At 42.4% G+C, this 25,380-nt stretch overlaps 3 protein-coding genes across 3 annotated transcripts; 1 reads left to right on the top strand and 2 right to left on the bottom strand.

Annotated features, from left to right (window-relative positions):
- Window positions 1–273: 273 nt before the first annotated feature.
- Window positions 274–2,254, top strand: mrps25 (mitochondrial ribosomal protein S25). The gene is made up of 4 exons (XM_035158966.2): window positions 274–506; window positions 797–903; window positions 1,001–1,088; window positions 1,781–2,254. Exons 1-4 carry the CDS (start codon window positions 373–375, stop codon window positions 1,968–1,970), a joined length of 519 nt encoding a protein of 172 aa, XP_035014857.1. The 5' UTR covers window positions 274–372; the 3' UTR covers window positions 1,971–2,254.
- A 122-nt stretch (window positions 2,255–2,376) lies between these two features.
- LOC118110848 (rabenosyn-5) lies at window positions 2,377–8,730 on the bottom strand. Its single transcript, XM_035158965.2, has 11 exons — window positions 8,442–8,730; window positions 7,952–8,086; window positions 7,759–7,859; window positions 7,590–7,635; window positions 7,347–7,508; window positions 6,981–7,243; window positions 6,731–6,801; window positions 6,550–6,636; window positions 6,344–6,446; window positions 5,921–6,025; window positions 2,377–5,829 (listed from the first exon to the last, which is right to left on the bottom strand). The coding sequence occupies exons 1-11, from the start codon at window positions 8,602–8,604 to the stop codon at window positions 4,717–4,719; spliced, it is 2,349 nt and encodes a 782-aa protein (XP_035014856.1). The 5' UTR covers window positions 8,605–8,730; the 3' UTR covers window positions 2,377–4,716.
- A 3,705-nt stretch (window positions 8,731–12,435) lies between these two features.
- trh (thyrotropin-releasing hormone) lies at window positions 12,436–14,899 on the bottom strand. The gene is made up of 3 exons (XM_035159648.2): window positions 14,766–14,899; window positions 14,152–14,359; window positions 12,436–13,720 (listed from the first exon to the last, which is right to left on the bottom strand). Exons 2-3 carry the CDS (start codon window positions 14,339–14,341, stop codon window positions 13,101–13,103), a joined length of 810 nt encoding a protein of 269 aa, XP_035015539.1. The 5' UTR covers window positions 14,342–14,359; window positions 14,766–14,899; the 3' UTR covers window positions 12,436–13,100.
- Between the last annotated feature and the right edge of the window lie 10,481 nt (window positions 14,900–25,380).

Here is a 25,380-nt window from a genome sequence, read left to right as displayed (position 1 = left end):
TATAGATTACATAGATTATGCTACAATAGCGCAAGTATCAATGGATTTATAGTACTTGACATAAATCAGGACTATGATTTATTTTTGTAGTTAAGGAAAAGTAAAGTATAGTTTTATTAGTATTTTCACTAGTTAATTATCATTTATTTAAATATTTCCTTATTCTACACGATGTAAGAATGTTTATTATCCTCTTGTTTCAACGATAAATGTGATTAAAATACAGATTGATAAAAACAAACAAACGACAACCAGCTCCACGTGTGACGTCATCAAACCTCGCCGCTGTCTCCGGTACACACTCGGGGAAAGAGGCCGACGTCAGATGTTGGACTGTGATTGAATAAAAGGTTAATAAACAAACGGTTCAAGATGCCGATGAAGGGAAGGTTTCCGATCAGGAGGACGCTGGAGTATCTGCAGAAAGGCGACATCATCTTCAAGAACAGAGTGAAGATCATGACGGTGAATTACAACACACACGGAGAGCTGAGCGACGGAGCAAGGTCAGAGCTAACGGCTAACTACTAGCACGACACTGTGTGTGTGTGTGTGTGTGTGAGAAAGAGGAAAATATTTAACATGTCTTCATTTCTAAAGAGAAACCAAGTAAATACAACCCATGCAAAAAACAGATGCTTTTATTTTAATGCGCTGTTATTTTCATTAACTTGATAACAAAGATGAATACACATGGTGTGATGTGGGTCATGGAGAAGGAAAACTAACGTAACATTTAAAGATTTGTGTTTAAGTTTGCTTTCAATTCTTTGTTTTGTCCCTTTTTGTTTTGCAGGAAGTTTGTTTTCTTCAACATCCCTCAGATCCAGTACAAAAACCCATGGGTCCAAATAATGATGTTCAAAAATATGACTCCATCACCGTTCTTGAAGTTCTACCTGGGTTTGTAACAGTTTTTTTTAACTCTATAATAATAATAATAATAACCATTATACCTGTGTTATTCCATCAAGTCGGGCTAATCTCTTGTCTCTTACAGATGATGGGGAGCAGGTGCTGGTGGACGTGGAAGGGAAGGACCTCAAACTCATTTCACAACATGTTAAGAAGATTGTGGGCAAATCAGAGTAAGATCTTCAGATTGATTTCTACACACGGTCCTTGTTGCACGACACTGACATGACTGTATCCTGGTGATCAGGGGCAATCATGAGTTATGTCGATGTAATTATTCATGCTAGTTACATATATTATCATTTACTCTAGTAAAATTGGGAACTGATACAGAAGCAGCTAAATAGAATTCAGCCATTATCTTTTTTATTTTCTTACCCATCTGTGTTTTAACTGTGACATCTCAAAATGTCTGCTGAGAATCTCAAAACATTTATCACCATTTTGCTACGGTTTCAAAGTTGAAAGTCACTTTTGCTCAAACCCGTTAACAAGCGGTGGGTGTGTCAGAGATGCTGTCCAATCAGCAGTGACATGTATACAAACCACGCCCTATTCAAAAGGCATTGGACACAATTGATTCTTGTGTTGTCTACAGATGTGTCAGCTGCTGCTTCGTGTTCGCATCAGTTAAAGATGTTTGGAGACAAGAATTTATCATGCGTCTAAAACCAGGTCATCTCCCCCCCGAGATGCCTTCAACGAAATCGCATATAATGGCCTTCTCAGCTGCCATAGTTATAACACTTGCATATCACAACAGGGGCTTCAATGCACACACTTTTACGTTTAAGTGAACTTTGTTGAACGCAGCCCTGTTCCAGCAGTGACCAGATGACTTATTTTACTGTCTCTCTGCTCACAGAGAAGTGTTACAAGCGGAGGCTCTTGCGAGGATGCAGGCCTCCAACCCTGCAAACTTCGGGCCAAAGAAGTACTGTCTGAGGGAGTGCATCTGTCAGGTGGACGGCCAGGTGCCGTGTCCTGGCACCACGCCGCTGCCGAAAGAGATGACGGGCAAATATCGAACACGGATGGCAGCGTCACAGGACTAAAAGGCCGGGAAGGAGAAGATACTATTGATGATTTACTGGACAATATTAGTATTTTTTGTTTGATTTTGTACGATTACATTAAAGGACTAACTTATTGCATATGGATGATGCCTGGATTCGCACCATCCACTCCAACAGAAATCCAGCAGCAACACTCGTCAGCATCGGGGAAGTTCATTCTTTGGGTTCCTGTACGTTTGGATATGTTGATATGTGACCTGGTTAAAGATTCCCTGCTGAATGTTCCAGTGTAAACATTCAAATAAAACCCAGATTTGCTCGTGTGGCTGTAGTAATGAGCCTATACTTTTTCACTGAGTGCAAACTGAAAGGAAAAAAGTACAGAGTAATTATAAGTGAGTGAAAGATCAATGCATTTATGAAAGAAGGAGAAATACAAACATAATTTACTGTAGACAACTTTGTTTTTTATTGGTGCTGAGATGGGAGTTTCCTAAAGTTAATACAGAGACATCTGCGCGTGTCCAGAAGTTTGTAGTTAGTTTTTAAATACAGCAGAGTTAGTCAGTACTTCCAAAGCTAAAATCAACACATTGAGAAGCTGCTCCTCGAGTTATTCACACTGTCACTAAACGTTCAGCTCACGATCTCCTGATGAGCAGTGTGAGATTAACAGGCAACACAAACGCTTGTGTCTATGAAGAGAAATACAGACTGAGTGACAGGAAAGATTCCCTTAAGGACAGATGTAGCAGCACTGACTGAGTGATAATACTTGCTGGCATTCATGTAGTGTAAATATGTCTAAGATGTAGCCCTGACCAAAGGATTTAGTCGTCACATTTTTGTACACACTGCAATTTTAGTGAAATCTTGTGCCTTGTTCGTTGACGTAAAAGTTGCCTACAATGTGTGTTAGAAAGTAGTGTTAAGTATGTACATGGTGAGTGCTGCAACAAGCCGGCTGGACGAACTTTGACTGGACGTCTGAGATGAAACAAGCGAACGAATCACATGCTTTACAAACAGATCTTATCCAACAGCACGGAACAAGGGCGGCGTGTCAACCGATCGATTTGTCCTAATATGAAAACAAAAAAACTAAAAGCAGGAAGACAAGCTTGGCCACGAGCTCGATAGAAAGTACAGCATCAAACAGCACTTCAGAGACTCACAAACACACAAATCATGCAACCCCTGATCCTCGCTTAGATCAGGGGCAGCCACTGTAAACATCGAGATCACAACCAGCAGGGGGCGCACAGTACAACGTGGAAAAACTTTAGTTCACTTTGCTCACTGTGGCAAATACGACGCAACTTTTAAGAATAAACGTCTCAAATGTCAAAGCTGACCGAGACACTAACCAGATGCACAGAACACTGAGTTTAATCTCCTCGATCAAGTCAACCATGCAGAACAGGAACAGGCTCATATGATGAATTAATTTGATGTTTAAAACAAAAAACTAACGGAAACTGAAATAATACGCTGCTGGAACAAAACCCTTTCTAATAATGTTATGCAAATACACCAGTAGTTAGTATCAGTGTGATTCATGGTAAACGTCCTCAGGATCAGATACGTCAGTATATTTGACAAGCAACAAAAATGGCCTAATTCTGTGGAATGGAGATTTAATCCCCCTTTCAAATCTATGAGGGAAGAGTCATAGGTGCTGCAACAACTACTGCAGAGCTGCAAGTGGTGAGACGGCATTATTAATTTGAGCCTGTGATTAAAAATCTATAAATATCTTAATATATTTAATGATCAGGCTCCTTCAAAAACCAAATTGCCCCCAAACAGTCTCAAAAGTCTAATTCATTTTGTGTCTCATTAAAGAAAGAGATGTTATAACAATAGTTCATGTTCCAGTTACAACAGTCATGGTTCAGTTCTTTGGCATAAATTAAACAAACAGTAAGAATTTCAAAAACCACAAGTTGATTTTTCACGTGATAGTGTCACAGCTCTAAGGGGGATTATTTCTGTATATGTGACGAGCAGTTATTTAAAACTTTATGTGGCTGCAGAGAAACATCTGATGTAGATTTCAGCCGATGAAGAAACATCCATATATCCAACTGACCTGTGGAGAGCTGAGTTGCATTGTGGGTAATGCAAGCAATAGGTTTTTGACATGGAGGAAGAGTGTGTGGAATAAAAATAAAATCTCAGGTTATGGTTCTTCAATTTTGACACTTTTTGATACTGCCACTTAATTTCCTTGGAAGAAAAACTCTTGAAATGATGAATAATGGATTTTGTGCATCATTCGATCCCATGGCAAGTTTGTTCGACCGTCGCCATGGTAACTTGTTATGTCTTCATTCATAGTTTCTGGCAGAGGAAGCCAAATCACACATGCTGACTTCCACAAGACCACAGTCAGACACAACTCAAAGGACCAGCCATTGGTCCCATTACAACAATCTTTACAGTGGCATTCTTCCATCTTCTATTGTTCATGTTTGCACTGATGCAACTGGAGATCAGCAACGCTGCCTGTACAAATAGACATGTTTTACTTGTGGTGCTTAGAAACTGTGCATGCTGGGATTGGCTCCAGCCCTCTGTGCAGGATAAGTGGTTTAGAAAGGTGTTTGAAAATGAATCGTTCCAGACTACTTGTCTCTAGTACATGTAATTTTGGGACAGACCTAATCTTTCTTGCAGACTTCACCCATACTAAACTCAGCGGGCTCATTAGTCATGTAAAGTGAACTAGCCTTGCAGGACTTGGTAAGTAGCAGGTGATCAGGGGGATTTTTAAGAAAAGTTGTCAGTGCTTCTTTTTCTTCTGCTCCTGTAGGGTGTGCTGTAGCTCTCTCAGATTCTCTGACAGGAGCTCCACCTCGTCAAGGCGGCCGCTGAGCTTGGCATCAAAAATGTAGGCCCTAATGTTGTCGATCTGCTGCAGCAGCAGTTCCTCCTCTATCATGTCCAAATCGGGCAAAGCCTCACCATCATCTTCCCTGTCAAAGGGATTGGTTGATACTCCTGGGGAATTCCCAGAGGCCTCCATGAAAGGGTTACGAGTGTCGGTGTTGTCATCCGCCTCAAAGGGGTTCCCGGCCGCGGTGTCGGCCTGAGCGTCCTCCTGGACATCTTCATCAAAAGGGTTGTATATTTTCTTCCCGTTGGGTACGTCTTTGTGTTCCCTCTTGATGTCTTCTGAGAAAGGATTGTTGGGATCCTCCTCAGTGGGAGTAGAGTCCTCCTCATCAAAAGGATTAAGGGAGGTGCTATTCTGCCCTTCACCACCAGGGGGAGTTATGTGTCCCCCTAAGCTCCTCAGACGAGGAGGCGACTCCTCCTGGCTTGTGAGAGCAGGAAACGCTCTTAGAGACGCCGGGCTCCTCTCAGCTTTAGGAGTCAGCTCCTCTGCTGCAGTGTCTTGCTCTCCCTGGAAGACGACCACTGGGCTGATATCTAGAGACCTCTCCATGGTGAAGGAGGACTGAGTGGAGCTCACAGCAGGGCCCCAGTGTTCCCGTTCCTCCCTTTCCTCCCGTTCCCGGGCCTCAAGGCGATGGAACTCCCCCTGCTGCAAGCTCTCCTCCTTAGCCAGCTTCTGGGAGAGAGCGATGGCCAGACTGGTCTGCTGCTGGTCGTATTCGTCCTGCAGCTGACGCAGGTTCTCCTCTAACATGGCAACCTCGTCTGCTCTCTGGGCCTCTCGTGCTTGACGGAGGAACGACTGAATGTTCTCAATCTGCTGTAGGAGGGGGTCTTCGAACTCACTGCGTGTATGACCAGAGTCTGCGGAGGGCAACCAGCCGGCAGCTTTGGTCATGCGCGGCACTCTAGGGGCTTGCGGCAGCTCCCCGTTGGTACTGACGGGTGGACGGTTTCTCTCAGACTCCTGCCTCCTCTTCAGGGTCTCCTGGGATGCCTGTTGAGCAAGGAAGCAAACAAAGAACAAACTTTCAGTACCTGTTTGACTGATGAAAAATCAAGACAGAAGTTTGAGTACATAATCTCACCAGTCTCTCTTGTTGGAGTCTCTTCTCTTGTTCTTGTTTCTTCTTTTCTTTCAGCTCTCCATATTTATCCTTAGTGGGTAAAGACATGAGGCCTAACAGCTTCTCCTGAAACAGGGAGGACACAAAGAATGAGGGAGTTCAGTGAAAGGAAGGATCAAGGTCGAAATACATTTGTAATAGGAATACTGCGTAAATGTAACAGAATGCTTGAAAGATACAGTATAATCCCATTCAGATTTTAGATTTATTTCTCAGGGGGAAGTGATTTGTTTTCACTATTATTTCCAATTGTTTATATGTTTTATACTTTGATTTCAGAAAGACTGAATTTAAATAACAGCTGTAAAAACCACCTACCACCTAATAGGTTTAGTATCTAGTGTGTGTGAATGTATGTTTCACCCTTTCTGTACATGGTCTCACCTGAACAAATAGTGTGGCTGTGTATCGGACCATCTTCTGCAGCTGCAGCGCCTTAGGACGTGGTTGTGGATCATCTTTAACTCCTAGTGTTAAAATCCTCTTACTGCCAATAAAACATAGTTAATCTTGTAAAACTCCATATGTGATAAACATGATAAAGAAGTTATATTCAATTTTAGAAACAGTAATTCAGGAATTGCTTGTACCTTAACGCATCGATGAGTTCATAGTATTTCTGTACTTCCAGTCGGAGTCCACCGGCAGTGTCAAGGTTGTATGTAGTTTCCCCGGCACTGTTAAAGAATATGACAGTAAGAAATAAAACAGTCCCTGCAATAAAGGCTGATTTCTATCATTATTAAAATAACTGCTTTATATGAGGCTTACTTGAGCGACTCAGCCATCCGGATGTATTCTGGAGCCCTTTCATCCACTTTGTCCATGCACATCCTCAGCCTCTGACAGGAAGAAAGTTTAGAGCAAGTGAACAACAGGAAACCCCAAAAGACAAACACTGCACGGTGGGACGGATACAGCAGAGTAAACTCAAGACTGCTTGAAGAATCAACAACTGGGACCTGATCAAGAGGCAGATAGTGAGTTCTGAAATAATCCTTTTTAGGTTTTATTTACTAACCTCATAAAGTTTCACTATATCAGGCATGTGGTCCTTCTCCTCCAGTTTCTGCTGTATCTTCATCAGTGTGTCCATGCAGTGGTGGCAGCAGCGGATCTTCTCGTCGTCCTTCTCCTCCAGCATGGAGGTCACGCTGCTCAGGCTGCTGATGCTGCCTCTCCTGGAGCCCATGCTACTGCTGCCACCTCCTGCTGGGGGAGACTGGGAGTGACCGGGGCTCCCGTGAACACACAGGGCTTCTCGCGTCCCATTAATCAGCTTTTCTGTGAAGAAAGAGCAAATAATTCACAGCAACGAGACCCAATTGGAAAACGTAACTTCATCAAGACGTATGAGGAGTTTCTGTAATATTTAGTTCATACATACGGGCTAAAGGTAATGGGACAAACTCCATGCACTTTCTACACATGATGGACCCACAGAGACGACAGTGGTGCCTCCTGTTCCGAATGTTGAACTTGTTTCCACAGTCGGGACAAAACGGGACGTCTGAGTCGCTCACCCATGAAACTACAGACTTCTCAATGGCTATAAAGGAGGATAAACATTCATTAGTTTACCATAATATATATTAACATAAACTGAGAGGACTCGTGCAAGCGGACAAACCTCGGATTTTGGCAGCATCTGAGTTGATCCTGTCAAACGATGTCAACTGAAACAACAGTTTTCATGATAAATGAGAAGCACAGTGGAGCCCGTGTTCAAATCTAATATCGACAACTGCAGGAAGAACATTATGGTTTAAATGAGCTGTGAATTGCTACTGTAAACACACCTTCTCCAGTCTGATGATGAGCTTGTTGACCTCAATCACATAATGGTCTATCCTGGCTGCCCGGTGTTTTTTGAATAAATCCAGATGACTTCTAGCTGCTCCTACAAAAGGAAAAGGAACAGTTATTGTCAGTATATTATATAAGAAATCTGGTAAAGCTTCTTTTTATTTTCTTCCATTACTATCGTCTTACCCAGTTCCTGAGGCTCCCACATGTAAGGGTCCACTCCACCATAGTAGAAGGACTCATAACTGCCAGTATCCGGTCTGTCATCACCATCCCTCTTTAAGAGCTTGTCTTTGGCTTTCTTTGCTTTTTGAACCAAACCTGTGCACAAAGACATTGAGAGAGATTCCATGAAAAGAAAGGAGGAGAAATCATTTTTAAACAGTGTACACTAAAGGTGATTAATCTCTTATTTGAGTGCAACTCATCATCATTTTACTTTTCCATCTATTGTCCCTCCCTGAAACAAAAGTGCAGCAAACTATTCTGCCAGTTCATCCTGGCGACCGTTTACAATAGTGCAGTGACACTGTGTTGCAGTGTCCTTGGATCTAAACTAATCAGCCATAACATTAACTCACATTCAACATTGGAGAACATACAAATCAGAGTCTGGGTTTAATCTTGTGGCAAAATGGGGCAGTGCAATGACTTTTCCACAATATGGAAGACTCACTTTTGAGCTGCCCCCTCACATGGCGTTCATCCCCGGAGTGCTCCTCTTCGTAGTGGTCTTGGAGTTGGTAGAACGACTGAAGGTCTTTCAGGCACAGAGGGCAAAGAAAGCCCTCCTTCACCTCACCTGTGCCCTCAAAGGGGGGAGGGTAGCTGGAGGCCATGACGGCGGTCGACTGTGTTGTCAGAGAAGAGGTGCAAGGTGGGAGGATCCTGCTTTGGCCCCCATGTCACAGGGTGTACAACCCACCCCATAGCAGCTCCATCACGCCAAAGAAAAACCCAGGACACTGAAGAACGAGACAAACATAAATTGAACTAAATCTAGGACTGGATGATACGGCCAAAATCAAGATGAAAAATGTAATGTCAGTCAATAACGATAATTATGATAAACCTCACAACAATTTTTCTTTGAACTTTAAAAGACCGATTTTGGCTCTTAGATAGATAGAAGGTAGATAAATTATGTGTTATACCTCCTCACTGAGCTTGCATAACCGATACAACAATATATATTAGACCTTTATTATATTGCCAGTGATGAAATTTAAATAGCGATAATTACTTTTATTGTTTTATTGCCACGCCCGAACTGGATCCATTAATGACATGCAGTTAATTTAGGTATTTTATATTTGTGCTGAATCCAACACAGATTTACACTCTGATTGGGAGCTTTTAGTCTTTAATGCCAAACCATTAAAAACACACTTCAATGCAGAGACACACTGAGAATCATACTAAAATATGAGAGGCAGTTTTAAATATGAAGGCATGTGAAATTAAAAGATAAAAAGAAATACACAAAACGTCCTTCTTGGTATAAAATACTGTTCAGATTCAGCTGTAAACCATGAGATAGGATCCTAACTATGGTAAAATGTAATGTGGTCCACTTTATTTTGGATAACAGCGAAGGAGCAGACATCAAAGCAGCTTTAAGAGGAAACATACACATCAAACGTGTTATCGTGACTTGATCTTGTTTAAAACTTCTCCATTATAATGAACTTATAGCAGGTTTTAGGGCGGCTAACGTTAACTAGCAGTTAATACACATTGACAACTCGTTTGATCCACACAAACACAACTACACAAGCAGATATAGCGAGTGCTGTGTTGTGTGTGATGTGTACATATGAAGTGTCTAATATTTATGTAACGTTAGCCGCCGTGCTACTGGACAACAATGTAACGTTAGCAGGACCATGCTAGCAGCAGCTATCGCTCTCTGTAGCCCCCGTTTCTACCGTTTCTCTGCGGACACAAGCAACTTCCAGCTCCACAAAACCAAAACGCCTCGGAGTTAACAACCCGAGGGATCATTTCTACTCACAAACGTGTCCCACCGCCGCTGTGTTGTTGTTAGTTTGGTTTGTGTGACAGCTCGAACTCCAGCTGCAGCAGCAGCAGCAGCAGCCTGGTCATGTGACCAACCTTCCTGACTGTACGGGACGAGACGAGGGACAAACCAGACGAAACGCACAACAACATGTCCCCACCACAGCCACACTGGATCAAACTGTTGTCAGCTCACATCCATCAGCTGGAGTCTGTCAGCCACTTGTGACATGTGAGTGTTTGCTAGTTTCCTTATATATAGATTGAATTGGTCGTACACGTAAGCTGTGTCCTCTTAATATACAGTCTATGGCTGTGTCTCAATTCAGAGGCCTGCATCCTTCAGAGGCTGCATTGGAAGATCGATTGCGTCACCAGGCTGTCCTGTTTTGAAGGCTCCTTCAAATGAAGTTGACAAATGCGTTTTTCTTTCCCCGGCTGCCGACTCTTTTGAACGTCCAAGTACTCATCGTCCTCCTCTCTCCTCCCCGGATGCTGCCGCTTCTCCAAATTGTCGCTCTATCTCTCTATGCCGTCTTTTTGTCACCCATTCTGTCTGAGAGGAAAATCCCTCTGGAGAAAATAAAACATTACATTAGCTAATTCAAGAAGCCTCAAGACTTTGATTGGGTGTACCTGTACTGTAACGATGGGTTTCCCCGTAACAATGGGTTTCCCCGTGCCTAAATTGCACACTAATCAGTGTGGTCGTTCAAATTCCATGGTACATATCAAACTGGAGGGATATTCTTTCCCATTTTCATGTTGTAAAACACAATTTAAGTGCTTAAACATTATGGCACTAATTAGCATAAAATTAATTTCAACTTCTCCAGCAAAAGAGGCTCCAACAGGTGGATCCTTCTCAGGCCAACCCTTTCCCAGGATTCATTGCACTTTGGTGACAAACTGCCGGCACTGGCAAGCAACAAGACCAAAATGTCCGATGCTTGCACTTTTAAATGTGAGTATCAGGCGGTACACAAGATTAAAAAAAAACAAGTGGTATTTTTCTCGTTGTGTCCAACTACAGCTCTGTTGCTAGGCGACAGCGGTAAGAGTAGGACAAGCTGGTGACGCAAATCACAGAAATCCTCCACAGGCCTGACCGTCTCGTTTCGGTTCGGCCTTTGCAGTCTAAGCAACCCATGAACGCCAATTGGGACACAGCTACAGACTGTATAAAGATGGACGCTATGACTGCTACCCAAAGTGAAGCCAAAGTATCTCAATCGCCACCTGTTGTCTGGCAGAAGTATAAACTATAATTCCCTCCTCCTCCATGTGAGCAGATGGGACATGGACAAACCTAAAAAGTCCAAGTACATATTAAATACATTTTTTTTAAAAAGATGGTTTCTTACCACCGTTCAAGTGTGAATGTTTTCCAGCAACTTTTGTTTTTAACTAGTTATTTGCTCTAAAACTGGGGGGAAACATCATGATTGACAGCTGAGACATGGCTCATGATTGGTCAAGCACGTGTATCGACAGGACCTGGCTACCGTGGCTACATCTCCTGATGACTACTGCAGATTCTGGCGAGTGGTTGCTGAAAGCCAAGATTTTTGTCTGTCTTTAGTGTATGTGCATATTTTGAAACTGCCTAAGGGCCTCAAGTTAATTGTGTCTCAGTTGGTTTGGGAGAAATTGAATTCATTGAAGGTTTGTCCTGGAATATGAATCACAACATGACATGAAATAATAAGATCCTTGAAGTCGGCCCTGCATTATAGCATATATAGTTTTATAAGATATAGGCCTTTATACTTACGGCCCAAAGCTCTGGGGCTCTGCAGGAAAAATACAGTTGAGATGCCCCAGTGCACTTAAGTGAACGGGCACAAGGCAGCTTGATATAGAATAGAAGAGGAGAAACACGGGGCCAATAAGGGCCCAAAGGTCATCATGCCGTAGTGGGTTGTTCCAGTCACGAGCAAATTAAATCGGTAGGTTCATCTCAACCGTCTGAGTCTGCGGGATCAGGACCATAAATCTGAGGAGTTACTCATGGCCGAAAGTTGAGGTGAATGCAAAATTATGTTCTGTAGCTAAATCATTTTTAAATCTTGCTTCTTTGTTGCAAAATCAATACTTTTACTCAGTCGGGCCTTGAATAGTGATTCATATTAAACAGGCTGAAAATGACAAATCAGTCTTTGATTGAACTTTAGTCCTCATTAAGACTAAACCTGTGATTAGGGCTCACAAGTACAGACTTTGCTCCGTTTTCCAGAGTTTGTAAACCACAACAGTTGGAAATCACTGAACTACAGTTTCGACATTCACCCAAGTGTGTTTGAGACTTTTTATGATCTCTCTCTTCCTCCCTCTGTGTGTGTGTGTTTCAGTGTGGTATCTCCACCATTAGATCTCCATCTCTAGCTCACATGGCTCATGAATAATCTGCATATTGATCAGGCCCGTGGACAGCTGCTCTGGAGCCTCTGATGGAATAAGCCCAATTAAACAGAGAGGAGGATGCCTGACACTCTTCTTACTCAACTCCATTAATCATTCTCACTGAGACAAAGTCAGGGCCAATGCTTTGTTGGACCATACACACTAATTAGACTAAGTTGGGTTGAATCAGCAGTTTCAAAGATTTTCCGCTCAGTGAGGAGTGCACTTACTGCAAACAAAGCAAATAATACATTTTGACCAATGCACTTTATTGTCCAACAAAAACATTGGTGTTAGTTTTTTCTTCTTCCAATTTACAACATTAGGTTAAATAAACTCAATCCATGCAAGAATATGTAGAAAAATAATAACTGACACAATTTATTTGCGGTGGTACTCGTTATATTTTACATAAGTACAAAAGAATGAAGCAAATCAGTGAGTGAATGACGTTTCTCTGCGTTAAGTGTGAACGCAGCCACTTTGATTGGATTCAAGCATGAACTGTACTGACGAGCGTCTGTTGCCTCACAGAGGCGACGTCGCAAAAGCCAGTAGACTAATGCTTCCATATTGGACTTGACTTCATCATCAACTGAAAAAATACTAAATAATGCTAATTCTAATTATAACTACAATTAATTCTTGAAGTTTAACATAGGACACGCCCTCTTGTGAGAAGTCATTATTAATCTTACCTACGCACAAGCTCCCCAAGTAAATAAACAGCAGGTTCATGTTTTGCAATGATGATACAGTAATTTGCCAAATGAAAAAAAACAGCTGCACAAAATGTCAAAGGATGTAATTTCTTTTTTCCAACTTTAATAATTCATTATGGTCACTTAATTTTCACATTGATTTGTTTACAATACATCAGTTTACGCACAGCAGAGGTAGTTTTCTTCACTCTCTACTCTCCTGTCACTAGATCCTGCTCTGGTGCAAACCTTTTCCCCGGGTGTTGTCTCTTCTCCTCGGCGTGGCTCTTGTTGATGTTGTCTAAAAAGTCGAGCAGCAGATTGGACTTGCTGCAGCTCGTAGGGTCCAAAACATCGCACGGACTGTTTGTGCCCAAATCTGGACTTGCGTTATCCCAAAACCGTTTCCCGGGGTGTTGCCGCTTCTCCAACCCCGTGAGGTCTTCGTCTCCGTCCGCGTCCCAGTCCACGTCTCCCTCCTCGCCCTCTCCCTGGCGTTTACCTGGGTGCTGGCGTTTGCTGTGCACCAGCAGGTAGCGCTTGCCAGGGTGCTGGCGTTTAGAAAGTTCGCTCTCCAGGAGCACCACGGGCTCGTCAGAAATGTAGCCCATCGTGGAGCGCTTCCCTGGGTGCTGCCTTTTCTGGAACTCCGTGTACTGGTGCGTTTCATCGTCGCGTTTTCCCGGGTGCTGTCTCTTTTGAACGTCCATGTACTCATCGTCCTCGTCCTCCTCTCTCCTCCCCGGATGCTGCCGCTTCTCCAAATCGTCGCTGTATCTCTTACCGGGATGCTGTCTTTTTGTCACCCATTCTGGCTGAGAGGAAAATCCGTCTGGAGAACATACAACATTAGACATTAGACAAGACTTTGAGTTGCCTATCCCTGTACTGTAAATATTCCCCGTGCGTAAATTGCGCACAAATCTGTGTGGTGGTTCACATTCCACGCAACATATCAAACTGGATGGATAATCTTTCCCATTTTCACGATGTAAAACACAATTTAAAACTTAATGTATCACCTTATTTATAACTTTATTTATAATGATCAAACTGGACACATCCAAGCGTATGCGTAAAGATCAGAACTGCCTCGAGCACAAAACCTAAATATCTATGAAGAGAAAGTAGGAATATAATCACTGACATAAATTAAACTGAAAATCAAATATTTTAAACACCATGACGATAAGTAGCATACAATTAAATCCGGTGTCTTCTGTCAAATTGATCCAAGATGTAGCCCGTGCACATTTTACGCACCGTTTCTGTCGTCTTCCTCATGCATCTTTTTGAGGATGGAGCGTATCAGGAGACTCCCTGCTCCCTGTAGGAGGATATCGTCGATGGTCCTCCGGTCCGTGTCATCGTCAGCGGGGATGCCCTGTCCTCCAGACACCGCCAAGTTGCAGAGCACGAGAGAAGCCAGGAGGAGAAGGCATATCGACTTCATGGTAAATTGGATGATCGTCTGTGGAGGAATCAGATCGCAGGACAGGGATTTTAGTGAACTGACCTAGAAACAAACGGCTAAACTACAGATTTAATATCAACATCCAACGTCTTCTTTTCTTTTTTTTTAAACAAATGTAAAACGACCAGAGATCATTTATCCAACCGCAGATTATTGTGTGCAGCTTTTCTTTAAGTAAATTACTGTCCTTTATTTCTCATATACATTTAAAATCCTAAAGCTGCAGCAGTTTAAACTTGTTTCACAGAAAGAGACTAAACTGAAGTTCATGCACTTAAAGGAACCTCAAAAATACCTTTAAATAACGAGTAATTGGCTACAATTTATCCACCTACATACCATCAAGCAGAACTTAGTTACTTACTTTTTTACAAGAAGTTGCTCTGAATCGCACCAGTCTTACCTGAATGATCCAAGTTCTGCTCGTCCCCGTTGTGCGCACAGTGATGCTGGTTTTGCTCTCAGCTTCTCGCAGTGGTTGATGACCCGCAAAGGCCAAGTCTGGAGGTATGAGCAGACAACTTTCCGTCCCAGCATTTATACTCACCGCTCACTGTCGTCACACTGACGCTGGAGTAATTTTTCAGGATCCCTCGTCCCCCATTGATGTCAGCAAGTCGTGCGCAACTGAATGATCCCCCTACAGGAGCTGCTGCCCAATTTGTCATTTGAAAAACAAATAAAGGGCTGAGTATGAGATAGACAGCTGGCTCCGCTACACATTGATCGCATAAGATGAATTCATTCACAGAAATTAAGTGTTCGACTGCATATTAATCGATGAGTTTCCAAATTATTTTCAGTTTAAAGATTTTTTTCCCTTGTTGTTTATGATGCACTGGAAACATTAGCTGGTCTCCCTTTGGCCACCAGTACAGGCTGCAGAGACATGCATTCATATATTGTGCAATTACTCTAAGGCCACAGGATTCAGGAGGGAGAGTTGAACCTACCTGGTTCCTCTAAGCACAAACAATACACTTTCTAGTCACGATGCAAAGCAGCTTCATTTATCAGGGTAGCTTTAGTTCAGGGGAGCAAGAGATATTTTGAGTTGGTGTTTTTAAAAAGTGCAGCGTGCTAAGGTCTGTACAAGTTTTCATATTTAACCTATCAGCATCCACTCCCCACTTTAATTCCCCCCTCAAGTAGATTCAAGGTTGTTAAAATCCTTTAATTCCACGTTATCTTCATTAAAGCCACACGGTGTGGAAAACATTCTAACCTAAGACTTATTTTAGGGGCTGCACCAAAGCATCAAATGAGATTTATTCCAGGTATCTTGTGCATCAATTTATTCACAGTTCACCATTTTATGATCCCCACTAGAATTTTTAATTATGTCTTGGGCTTAGCTTGGCTGCAGGGTTTTTGCACTTACCAATCCAGAGATGGTTGATTAGAGTTTATGCAGTTGGTTGAGTTGTTGCTTCATGCAGCTCCAGTATCCCTGCAGGTGAAGTAAGGTGGGGCAATAAAGGAAACCCTAGTGACATCTTAAAGTTCACACAAACACAGCAACTAAATGTTTCCTCTGTGTTCTCTCTCCATCCAGATCCAATCGGATTTGCTTAGATCTGAAAGTGTCTGCAGATTCCGACTGTCTAAAAAAAAGATCTGTTTCCAACGGTCTATTTCTTTGCATGGGTTAGATGTGCCAGCATCAAGTTGAGACGCCCACAAGAACACACAAACTCATAGATGTGAATGTAAACACAAAGGTTTTTCTGTCGTTGCAGTCAGTCGCTCATGAATACTGAGGATTTTCAGTTTAAATCAGTTACAATGATTTAGCTATAAAGAAGTATTCTTTTAGGAGATTTGACCCCTTATACTGTTGAGCACCACCGAGTCTCGTACCTTAATCCTAATCTCACCAAAATCATCTGAATGAAAGTATGTGTGTGTTTTTTGCCTTGTCCATTATGCAGAGTCAAATCACTCCACAGTCTGGTGAATGCCAGCCTGGATTGAATTGGCCGTGTAATGTTATAATTACTTGCTTTCAATGTGCTGTCACGTCCAATACTTCAAGCTGGTTCAGACTCCTCCCGAGCCGGCAGTTAGAAACATCAATATCATGGAGGTAATCATTAATAAATATGCTTTATGATTTCTTATTCAGAGGCCTTGCACACCTTCAGCTCATCTATGGCCATAAAAGTACATCAAAATAGCAATCCCTGTTTCACGTTCCCTCTGATGTAAGAACGAAGATAGAATTAGATCAATATCCCCCGGAGAGGTGAGGTTTGTGAGAGTATTAACGTTTCAGTTAAGCACTCACGCACTTCTGTAGAGGTGAGGGGTGGAAAAATATCTCCCTGTGAGACCACAGTGACTTTCTCTCTGCACTGAATTCCCTCAGTCAACCGAAGAAAGGAAAAGTGGCACAATTAAGACGCGTCCGATCTGTGTGGGAAACGACCTCCTTACATCCGTCATGCAGGCTGCATGTCCCCTCCCTCCTATTAGGCCAAGTGTGTAAGGACATGCCCAAAGGAACCAATTAATTGCCCAAGAGACTGTGTTACGCTGGATTTTAAGCATTTAAGGCCAGCGCGTGCTCCAACTAGTGAAAGTTTGCAGCATCCGCTCAGTAACCGATACTGATGACGACAAACAATCAAAGCAGATGGAGTGATTGTTGCTGCAGATGTTTTACGTTGTCACTTTTATCCCTCCTTTTATCACGGGAGGGCTGTAATTAAAATAAGCCCTCCTTTCTCCCCATTCACTCTCATCCTGCAGAGAAAAAGCTCGCCATCAGATCTCGCCATCGCCATCAGACTCTTTCAGAGCCGGAAAATCACAACAATTAGTATTCTAGTCAGTCTTATACAGCTCATGCACTGAGGGAGAGGACAGGTTAAGTATACAGCCTGTGCTCTATATGTGAAAATAATAAGCCTCATTAGCCTTTATCCTGTTTACTCTTGCTGGTGTTGATTATATATTTTTTTTTACAGTCGCAGTGAACTTCTGCAGCGTTGAAGCTTCTGTAAAACTCGGCTTCATATCATCCTGTGTGTGTATTCAGGTTCATTCTGCACAGAGTCTGTATCACAATGTTACATGTTAGACTATAGGGTCAACAGCGACATCTTTGACTTTAACTTTTTTGATGTCACAAAACTGTCTCCATTAACCAGAATAGATCGCCATGGTAACCTATTGCATGGCCAATTACCTTGACTATGTTGACTATGGTTTTTGCATCCATCTTTTTTCTATACCACTTATCCTTTTAAGGGTCGTAGAGTAGGGAGCCAATCCACGCTGGTGTTGAGTGAGAGGTGGGTTCATGATTGAAAGGTCACCAACCTGTCACAGAGCTCACACTCACATTCACACCTATGGTCAAGTCTCCAATTAACGTGCATGTCTTTGGACTGTGGGAGGAAGCTGGAGTACTCAGAGAAAACCTGGAGTACTGAGCCGAGCTCTGTTCACTTCAGCGGAAGATATTTGTCTTCTGGAGAGATTCAGTATTTACAAATAAATTATATTCGGAAAGCAAAGCATGTAACAGAATAGTTACAGCAGAGTATACGGTGTGTTCACCTGTCAGCCAGGCTCAGTGAGGCTGAAGACGTTTGGTGATTTAAAGAAGTGAGGTTCCCACAGCTCTGTAGCCAGCTCCTCATCTCTGCTCAAGCCATATGTCAACAGGCTCAAGCCATATGTCAACAGGCTCAAGCCATATGTCAACAGGCTTTGCCCAAATGTTTTTTCAATATTCTTTAAATGCAAACTTTTTTTATACGAAACAGGTCCAGGAAATCAAGTAAAGCTATTATAGAGCAACAAAGCTGGTGTATAAGGAGGTAAGGGTGGATGGATCCTTTTACCCAACATGTTTATTCTTTAAACCATGAATTAAAATCTAAATAGGAATTCAAAATCAGAAAAGGACAAATTCAATTTCAAGCACTTGCTGCATTGCTGCACGTGGAGACGTTGTTGAAGGAGGTGACCAATCATGGACTTTAAATAAAGATGGAGGAGATGACTGCTCCCCAAAAGTGCCGCCAAAGCCTCTTAATTGCCACCTGTTGGCTGACTGCAGTATTGGTTATTAGATTACATGTAATCAATTGATTTATTATTAATATAAAATATTTAGGTTTAAGATGTTTTTGCGATATGCAATCATAGGGCAGCAGTTGGGGTTTAGTTACCATGACGTTTATACTGCAGTGATCTATAACCACAGAGGTGAATGACGGCACCTCTAAAAGGTTCTAAAATCACATTCAAGCACAGCCTCTCATGAGTCACTGCTTAATAATCCTCTAATATTTCTTTCAACACTGAGAATGAGAGATGTGTTTTTCCGCACAAAAACAAAATGAGCTCAGAAAAGTCTCCACAAAGTTCAGGGAAACTCAGTGGAAGTTAAGTGAGAATCTGCAGACAGGTGAGTTCCAACACCTCCATGTTCATAGTCACTTCCATCGGAGGTGGCGGGTTCACAGACAGCACGTCTGACTGAGCGTGTTAGCAGCGGAGAGGATGGAGGAGGAAGACAAAGTGACACAAACAAACAAATAAATAAATAAATAAATAAATAAAGAAGCGAGTGTGTTTGGCGTGATAGCCCTGCCCCACAAAAGCGACAGTGGCCCTGACAGGGGTCACTGTGGTGGCCAGTGAGTGACAGTTTACAGGGTTGCACTGGTAGAGTCGGCTGGTTGGAAGTGTGTGTATTTCTATGTGTGTGTGTGTCGCAGGTCCTCAGCCTCAGTGGGGAGCTTGTCGCCTTTGTCTTGCATGTTGATATCCTGCAGAAATTCAAAGCTTCCCAGTGGTGATTCTTTCCAGTTGAATTCATTTATCTTATTCATTCAAATGAAGCGGTTCTTTAATCATTTCTGTCATATTCATTCTTTTTTTCACGACTGAAGTGCATAGAATACATAGAAGTATTTTTTGGCATATTCTAAAGATGAATTATAAAGTAGATTTAAACCCCTGTAATATCTTTGGGTTGATGTCTTCACCAAAAGAATGTGCATTGTCACTTTAGGGGATTGTTTACGCTTTCTGCTCAATCAGAGAGCTGTGCCAGTTGAATGGTTGGAGTTGTTACTGAAGAAGCTTTGACCTGCAGTGCTTGGTGGGAGTCCGTATTCAAATCACGAGAACAGAGGGGCTGAGGGACGGGGGCAATTTGCGTCAGAGACAGTACGTTCACGCACGGTAAATATCAAAATGAGCTCCTAAAGGGCTCAGGCGGTGGGTGAGCGGCCCCCTGTTGCTGTTCAAGACACAACAACGATGTACGAAGGCCTCAATCCATCACATGAGACATCAAGTGAAACCGTTTGTCTCACAACTAACACTGTCATCTGCAGCAGGGTGTCAACAATCTGAATATATAAATGGTTGGATCTCTGTCTGTCTGTCTGCCTGCCTGCCTGCCTGCCTGCCTGTCTGTCTGTCTGTCTGTCTGTCTGCCTGCCTGTCTGTCTGTCTGTCTGTCTGTCTGTCTGTCTGTCTGTCTGTCTGGCTGTCTGTCTGTATGTCTACCTGCCTGCCAGCCTGCCTGTCTGTCTGTCTGTCTGTCAAAAACTGTTCATCCAAATCAACGTCTTACTCAGAGGCTTTATTGCTGAGGCCTCGACAAACTGCAGTGTTGATTTTAGATAAGTAGTTCATGGGAAAGGTTCAAACGTTGCTTTTCAAAATGTCGCTTTATATGAAGAAAAGACAGAAATTTATTTAGAAAGGTAAACATTCAACTTTGTGGCCTTAAAAGCTGACAGTATCGGCGCAAAAAGCTCAGAGGTAGGATTGTGTTGAGGCTCAGATCTGAGGAGCTACATGGAAGGTTCTCAAGAGCCTGAATGGCCTCCACAATTGTCTCCGCCAAGGATGCAGTATGGCTCAGGGACGAACCCATCAAATTGTGATGCAGATCTGGTGTCGGGTGGATCGAGGAATTTTTCATCTCTTTCTTTAACATTGTGAGATTTTTCTACATTTTCACAAATTTTCCCAGGTAATAATTTATTGATCTTTTAGGGAAAAGATATCTATGAGTGTGTGACATTTGGTGCAGCTTGATAGGATTTAAGGGGACTGTTGGGCCATTGTTGTGCCATTCTAGTTCTTCAATAGAGGAAGTTTGGAACAACCAGGACTCTTCCTAAAGAGCTGGCCGCAAAGAGAGGTGACCAAGACTCTGGTGGTGGCTGAGCTTCAGAGGTCATGTGTGGAAACTAAATATGAGCCATTAGTTTTCTTTTTGTAAAGAACTTTTATACTTTTCTCATTATTACTAAATCTCGAGGTATGGCTGTCTCGAGGGTCGCTAGATATGCGAAAAATTCATATTTCACACAATTTCTTCCTTTCTCCTCATAGGGATTTTTTACTCTGACATTTGTTTCTAAGAATCCACGCTCAACCTCTGAAAGCTGGATTTGCTTCAGTTCTCATGTTGACTCAAGCTTTATTTCCTCATTTTTCATCACACAGAAAATGTAGTTGGAGTCCCAATAAACACACACACGGACAGACATGTGCAAACACACACAGCAGGAGAGAAAAAGAGGATTTAGCATTATTTATTTTCAAATTTTCATCTCTGACTTTAGCTGTGTGTCTGTCACCCTGAGAATCCCATTATCTCTCAATAACCTGCGAGGCGCCTGTGTGTATCTTCAGCCAGCGACCGTGATTAGTGCACTACTACCACGTGCTACAGCTCACTTATCACTCCACTCCCGCTCTTTCCCTCCGTGTCTGTCCTCCTTCGTCTTCACACCCTCTCCATCACAGTCAGCTATAGAGTCTGGGACCGGCCGTAATTGTGGTAGATTGAGCTGATCTCTCGGTCTCACGCCCAGCTGAAATGGCAGATGCAAGATTTTAAATATTTCATTCTTCAGGAGTGATGAAAGGGAAAATATCTCACAGAAAAAAAAAAGTTCCATGAAGAGTCTCTAATCGCAGCACGACAGAAAAAAAATCTCCATCTTATTGAGCCATTTGGTCTGTAATTGAAAAACAAATGAGTCAGCTTGGTCATCACGAAGAATTATTTTGTTTCATTCGATCATTCACCATAATCACTAAGTCGGGCAGCGGTTCAGAGGTCAAACCAGGATATCAACCGGTGATGCTGGTTGCAGCTTTTCTCTCTTACTCTTTTATTTGCTGAGATATCTTTGGAAAAATGTGTTTTTATGGCACATATTTTTATTGGCCTTGACCTTTGACCGATCAGCTCCAAAAGTTAATCATCTGGAGATACACCCCCCAAGTTATAATTGCACCAAGTTTGGAGAAAATCCATCCTCATGTTGTTGAGTTATTTTGTCCACGCACACTCTCACACACAGGGGTGAAAACAATACCTTGCTTCTGGCTAAACCGGCGCGCGGAGTAATAAAAGTGGATGGCTTCATTACTGGGTGAAATAACTGTATGATTACTCTGAGGAGTAAATTGGACAGTTCTCAGAAGAAGAGCTGGAAAATAAAAGCTGTATATCACAGATAACAGGCCTTTATCGGTCTGGGACATTAATTTACAATGTCAGCGTTCTGTATTTTGAATATGATAATAATACAGATGCTCTGTGCTCCATCTTCTGCTGCAATATAAATAGTCTAATCTAATTGTGTAGCTAAACACAACTAAATTGTGTTCAATATGACGTGATTAATGTAGCAGGTGTTTGGGAACTTGTATTCATATTTGCTAAACAATATAAACATTTGTTGTCCCAGATTTTCAGATATTAAAGGTGCTGATGCAAATATCAGTAACATCAGGACAATCATTGTTTGGTCTCATCTCTGTTGTCCTCATTTCCTGTCAGTTGACACACTGTGGCAAAAGTGATTACGTGTTTATCAAAGTCGGTACTGAGCAAAAAGTTGATCTGTTCTTTGTTTGCCCGTCTCGTCCTGTCTTGCTCTGTTCACCAAACCGTCAAGCAAGCAAACAGACAAAAACATCCACACACACCTTCACACTTATTTCACCTGTTTTTGTGGCTTTTCTGAGCTTCCAGTCAGAAGGTTGGCCTTCAGGAGGCTTCCTATAAGGAGTCCTTGATTGTGTCTTTGTGGAGCAGAGGGCGAGCAGCTATTTCTGTCCACCACAGCGATCAGTGGGAGAGGCAGTGCGATGGACTGACTTGATGAGCAACACATTGATTTAAGATCTGGAAGGAGTAGGTAAAAGATGTATGCCGAATTTACTCCATGCATGACAAAGATGGCCGAGGCCGTGTGAGCTGAAGAATGAAACAATTAGAGTCAGACCTCTGGGGCTGCCATGAAAAGCCACTTATCTGATTAGTGAAAATGAACCTTCAGCCAACTAGAAGAAGTCCTACTCTGTCTAACTAAAATGTTATTACGCTTCATGAAACACACTGGATCACTGAATCCAGACAGAATAGAAGTTGTACTTTTTAGAATCGGCTTAAGCCTTTTTCTGGCAAAGTCCAGTTAATGTCTGGACCTAATTTTCGGGACATTATCCAGACTTTGCAGCAGGAGATTGTCAAACGTTCCCAACATCAGGAACATTTCTGGGGCGTTCAGGTGACGGGTATAGAAGCTGGATAGAGCATGCAGGAGACAGGACGTAACGTATGAATTTAACTGCAGAAATCATGCTTTTGTTTACTGCACTTCAACAACGGCACCAGCTCGGATCGTCAACTGCTCTCAAATCTCGCTGGATCTTCATCACCTTAATGTATGGCCCCTCTTTCTCATCCTAAGATATTTGTATTATTTTTGTTTTGTTATGTTTAGTCAGTTTTGCTTGTCAGAAACTTCATCCAAGCGCTCACTCGCCTGCAGTGAATTCTCCAGACCATATCTTGCATTGTTCTCACATGGGCTCACTCAGACATTCTCTGGAGATTTTAGTTTAGGGGCGTGGCGGAAAACATTCCGCAGAATGTCCGGAGCAACGTACTCGGACATTTGCGCTCTCACACACAGCCCCTCCGGACAATTTCAGGAGAATATCCAGTGTTCAGTGCACGTCTGAAAGCAGCTATGAAGGAGAATTTGCATTACATAACTATCTTGTTCAGGGTGTGTCATCCTTAGACCACCAAGGCAGTGAGGCGAGTCTCAGAGGAACCCCTCTTAGCTACATGACTATAGCAGCTCCCTATTGACCCACTCCCAGGAGACAGCGGAGGGGATCGTCCTGTCTGCTCTATCAGTTGTGGTGAGGCTCCAGTCGGGAGACAATACTCCACATCTTCATTTTCTGTCACTACCAGGAGGGATGCACCTGAATCAGTACTAACAACATTGTGTTCATCATGTTAGGGTCAAGTGAAAGCACAACCCATGAGGTCACAACTATTGTTCTCCAGCTTCGTCATTGCTAATGAGGTTGTGTTCAGTTGAGGCTCGCTGCCATTTCCCCGCAGCTATTGTCATTCCGTCTGAATTTGGACCATATTATATCACTCCGACATCAGACGAGTCTATCGTCTCTGGGGATGACAATACGGCTGCTGTTTACAGTAAAGAGCAGCACTGACAGGGTCATCCGTTCCACCAACCTAATTGTCCACATTGTCCGCACATGAAGATGAACACAGTCTCCCTCTGCAGTGTGTGGAGAGGTTGTAAAGGTCAGACGGCAAAGAGTTGGGGCAGACAATCGTGTTTTGTTGTGACTGAACGCTTGTCACGGCTCCGTAAGACGCTGGCAGGGTCGTTCATCATTGGAAGTCAGACACAGGGCAGGCAAGAATTCATCAGAGGTGCCATACTGCTTTAACTCAATTCTAAAGTGAGGCAGTGTTTTCCAGCTCAGCAGGTTTACACACACATGGAGCCATGATGGAGGAGAAATGGATTTACTGATGTGTATTTCCTTCACAGCTTTTTATTGTCATCAGTGAGCTGGTCATTAGTTTAATTTTCCTTGAAACCTGATTCTAGTGGAGTAACACAATAGCCTTGTGCAATATTTGACAACTGTTAAGGGCTGCAATAAGGGCTACCACTCTGTACTCCCTGTTTTACAGTGTCAATGGATAAGGCTGCTGCTATTCTATATTGTTCTTACTATGAAAAAATCTCATGAAAACAGCTAAAACTACAAGAGCAGTTGTTTGTCTTCCCTAAAGCATCTATAGTGCTAAACCCATGGTTTATATAGGGATATAAAATGGCTGACACATAAAGCTAGATGATGATACTTTGAATTTGGTACAGATATCCACAATTGATGAATCCTACTGGTTTTCTTGATCCGTTAAGCACCACATATTTGATTTTGAGACGAATTTATTGACAACTGAAGGACTGTCTTAAAATCTGGCACAGATGTGTATATTCCCCCTCAGGAAGAATTTGTTGTCACTTTGGCAACCAACAGCTTTTCATGTGGATAAAATTTGAATTTATTTGAATTTGTAATTAGCAACAATACTAATATCATTCCCATCAGTGTTTAGCACCAATTAACAGATTATCATGCAAACATTTGGGACTAACGTGATGGACGTGGTTATACCTTATACCTATATCATTGTTGCTGGTCTCTCTATTCTCTCTCTCATGGTACAATCTGTGGTATATTAATTAGGTACCACAGTACTTTTACCATAGTGCATACTCAAGTACACAGTATGTTACGTTCTATAGTAAACAGTCTGGATAAAACCATAGTACAAGTACCATGGCAACTAATTCACGTCTTGTTATGGAATTGTTGACAAGAAAAATCCTGAAATCCCTCTCCCTTCAGCTGTTTTTGCTTCCTGTTCTTAGAATCTGAAACAGAACAATAGTAAAATCATAACTAGTCAAAATGGCTCATAATTAAGACTGATTAATTCTTTGTTCAGCTGAATGAAATGGATACGTTGTCACTACAGGGACAGGAAGTTACAAGGGGGACGTCTGACAAAGGTGGGACAGATGGGGATCTTTACTGGAAATCACTTTACTCACGGGCCCTTTGTCACAGCTGAAACATCCTTTGAGCCGCTCCGAAAGTAAGTTGATTTCGGCAAAAAA

The sequence above is a fragment of the Hippoglossus stenolepis genome, chromosome 6 (genome assembly GCF_022539355.2).
Source record: "Hippoglossus stenolepis isolate QCI-W04-F060 chromosome 6, HSTE1.2, whole genome shotgun sequence".
Lineage (NCBI taxonomy): Eukaryota > Metazoa > Chordata > Actinopteri > Pleuronectiformes > Pleuronectidae > Hippoglossus > Hippoglossus stenolepis.
Note: the sequence above shows the minus strand (reverse complement) of the source record. Positions and strands in the feature narration are given on the sequence as shown.

Coding starts and splice junctions, on each gene's coding strand:
- trh (XM_035159648.2), bottom strand. CDS start 14,341: ATGAAGTCGATATGCCTTCTCCTCCTGGCTTCTCTCGTGCTCTGCAAC. Junction 13,721..14,151: donor TGAGGAAGACGACAGAAACG/GTGCGTAAAATG, acceptor TATGTTCTCCAG/ACGGATTTTCCTCTCAGCCA.
- LOC118110848 (XM_035158965.2), bottom strand. CDS start 8,604: ATGGCCTCCAGCTACCCTCCCCCCTTTGAGGGCACAGGTGAGGTGAAG. Junction 6,447..6,549: donor GAACTCATCGATGCGTTAAG/GTACAAGCAATT, acceptor TTTTATTGGCAG/TAAGAGGATTTTAACACTAG. Junction 6,026..6,343: donor CAGCCACACTATTTGTTCAG/GTGAGACCATGT, acceptor TCCCTGTTTCAG/GAGAAGCTGTTAGGCCTCAT.
- mrps25 (XM_035158966.2), top strand. CDS start 373: ATGCCGATGAAGGGAAGGTTTCCGATCAGGAGGACGCTGGAGTATCTG. Junction 904..1,000: donor GTTCTTGAAGTTCTACCTGG/GTTTGTAACAGT, acceptor TGTCTCTTACAG/ATGATGGGGAGCAGGTGCTG. Junction 1,089..1,780: donor AAGATTGTGGGCAAATCAGA/GTAAGATCTTCA, acceptor CTCTGCTCACAG/AGAAGTGTTACAAGCGGAGG.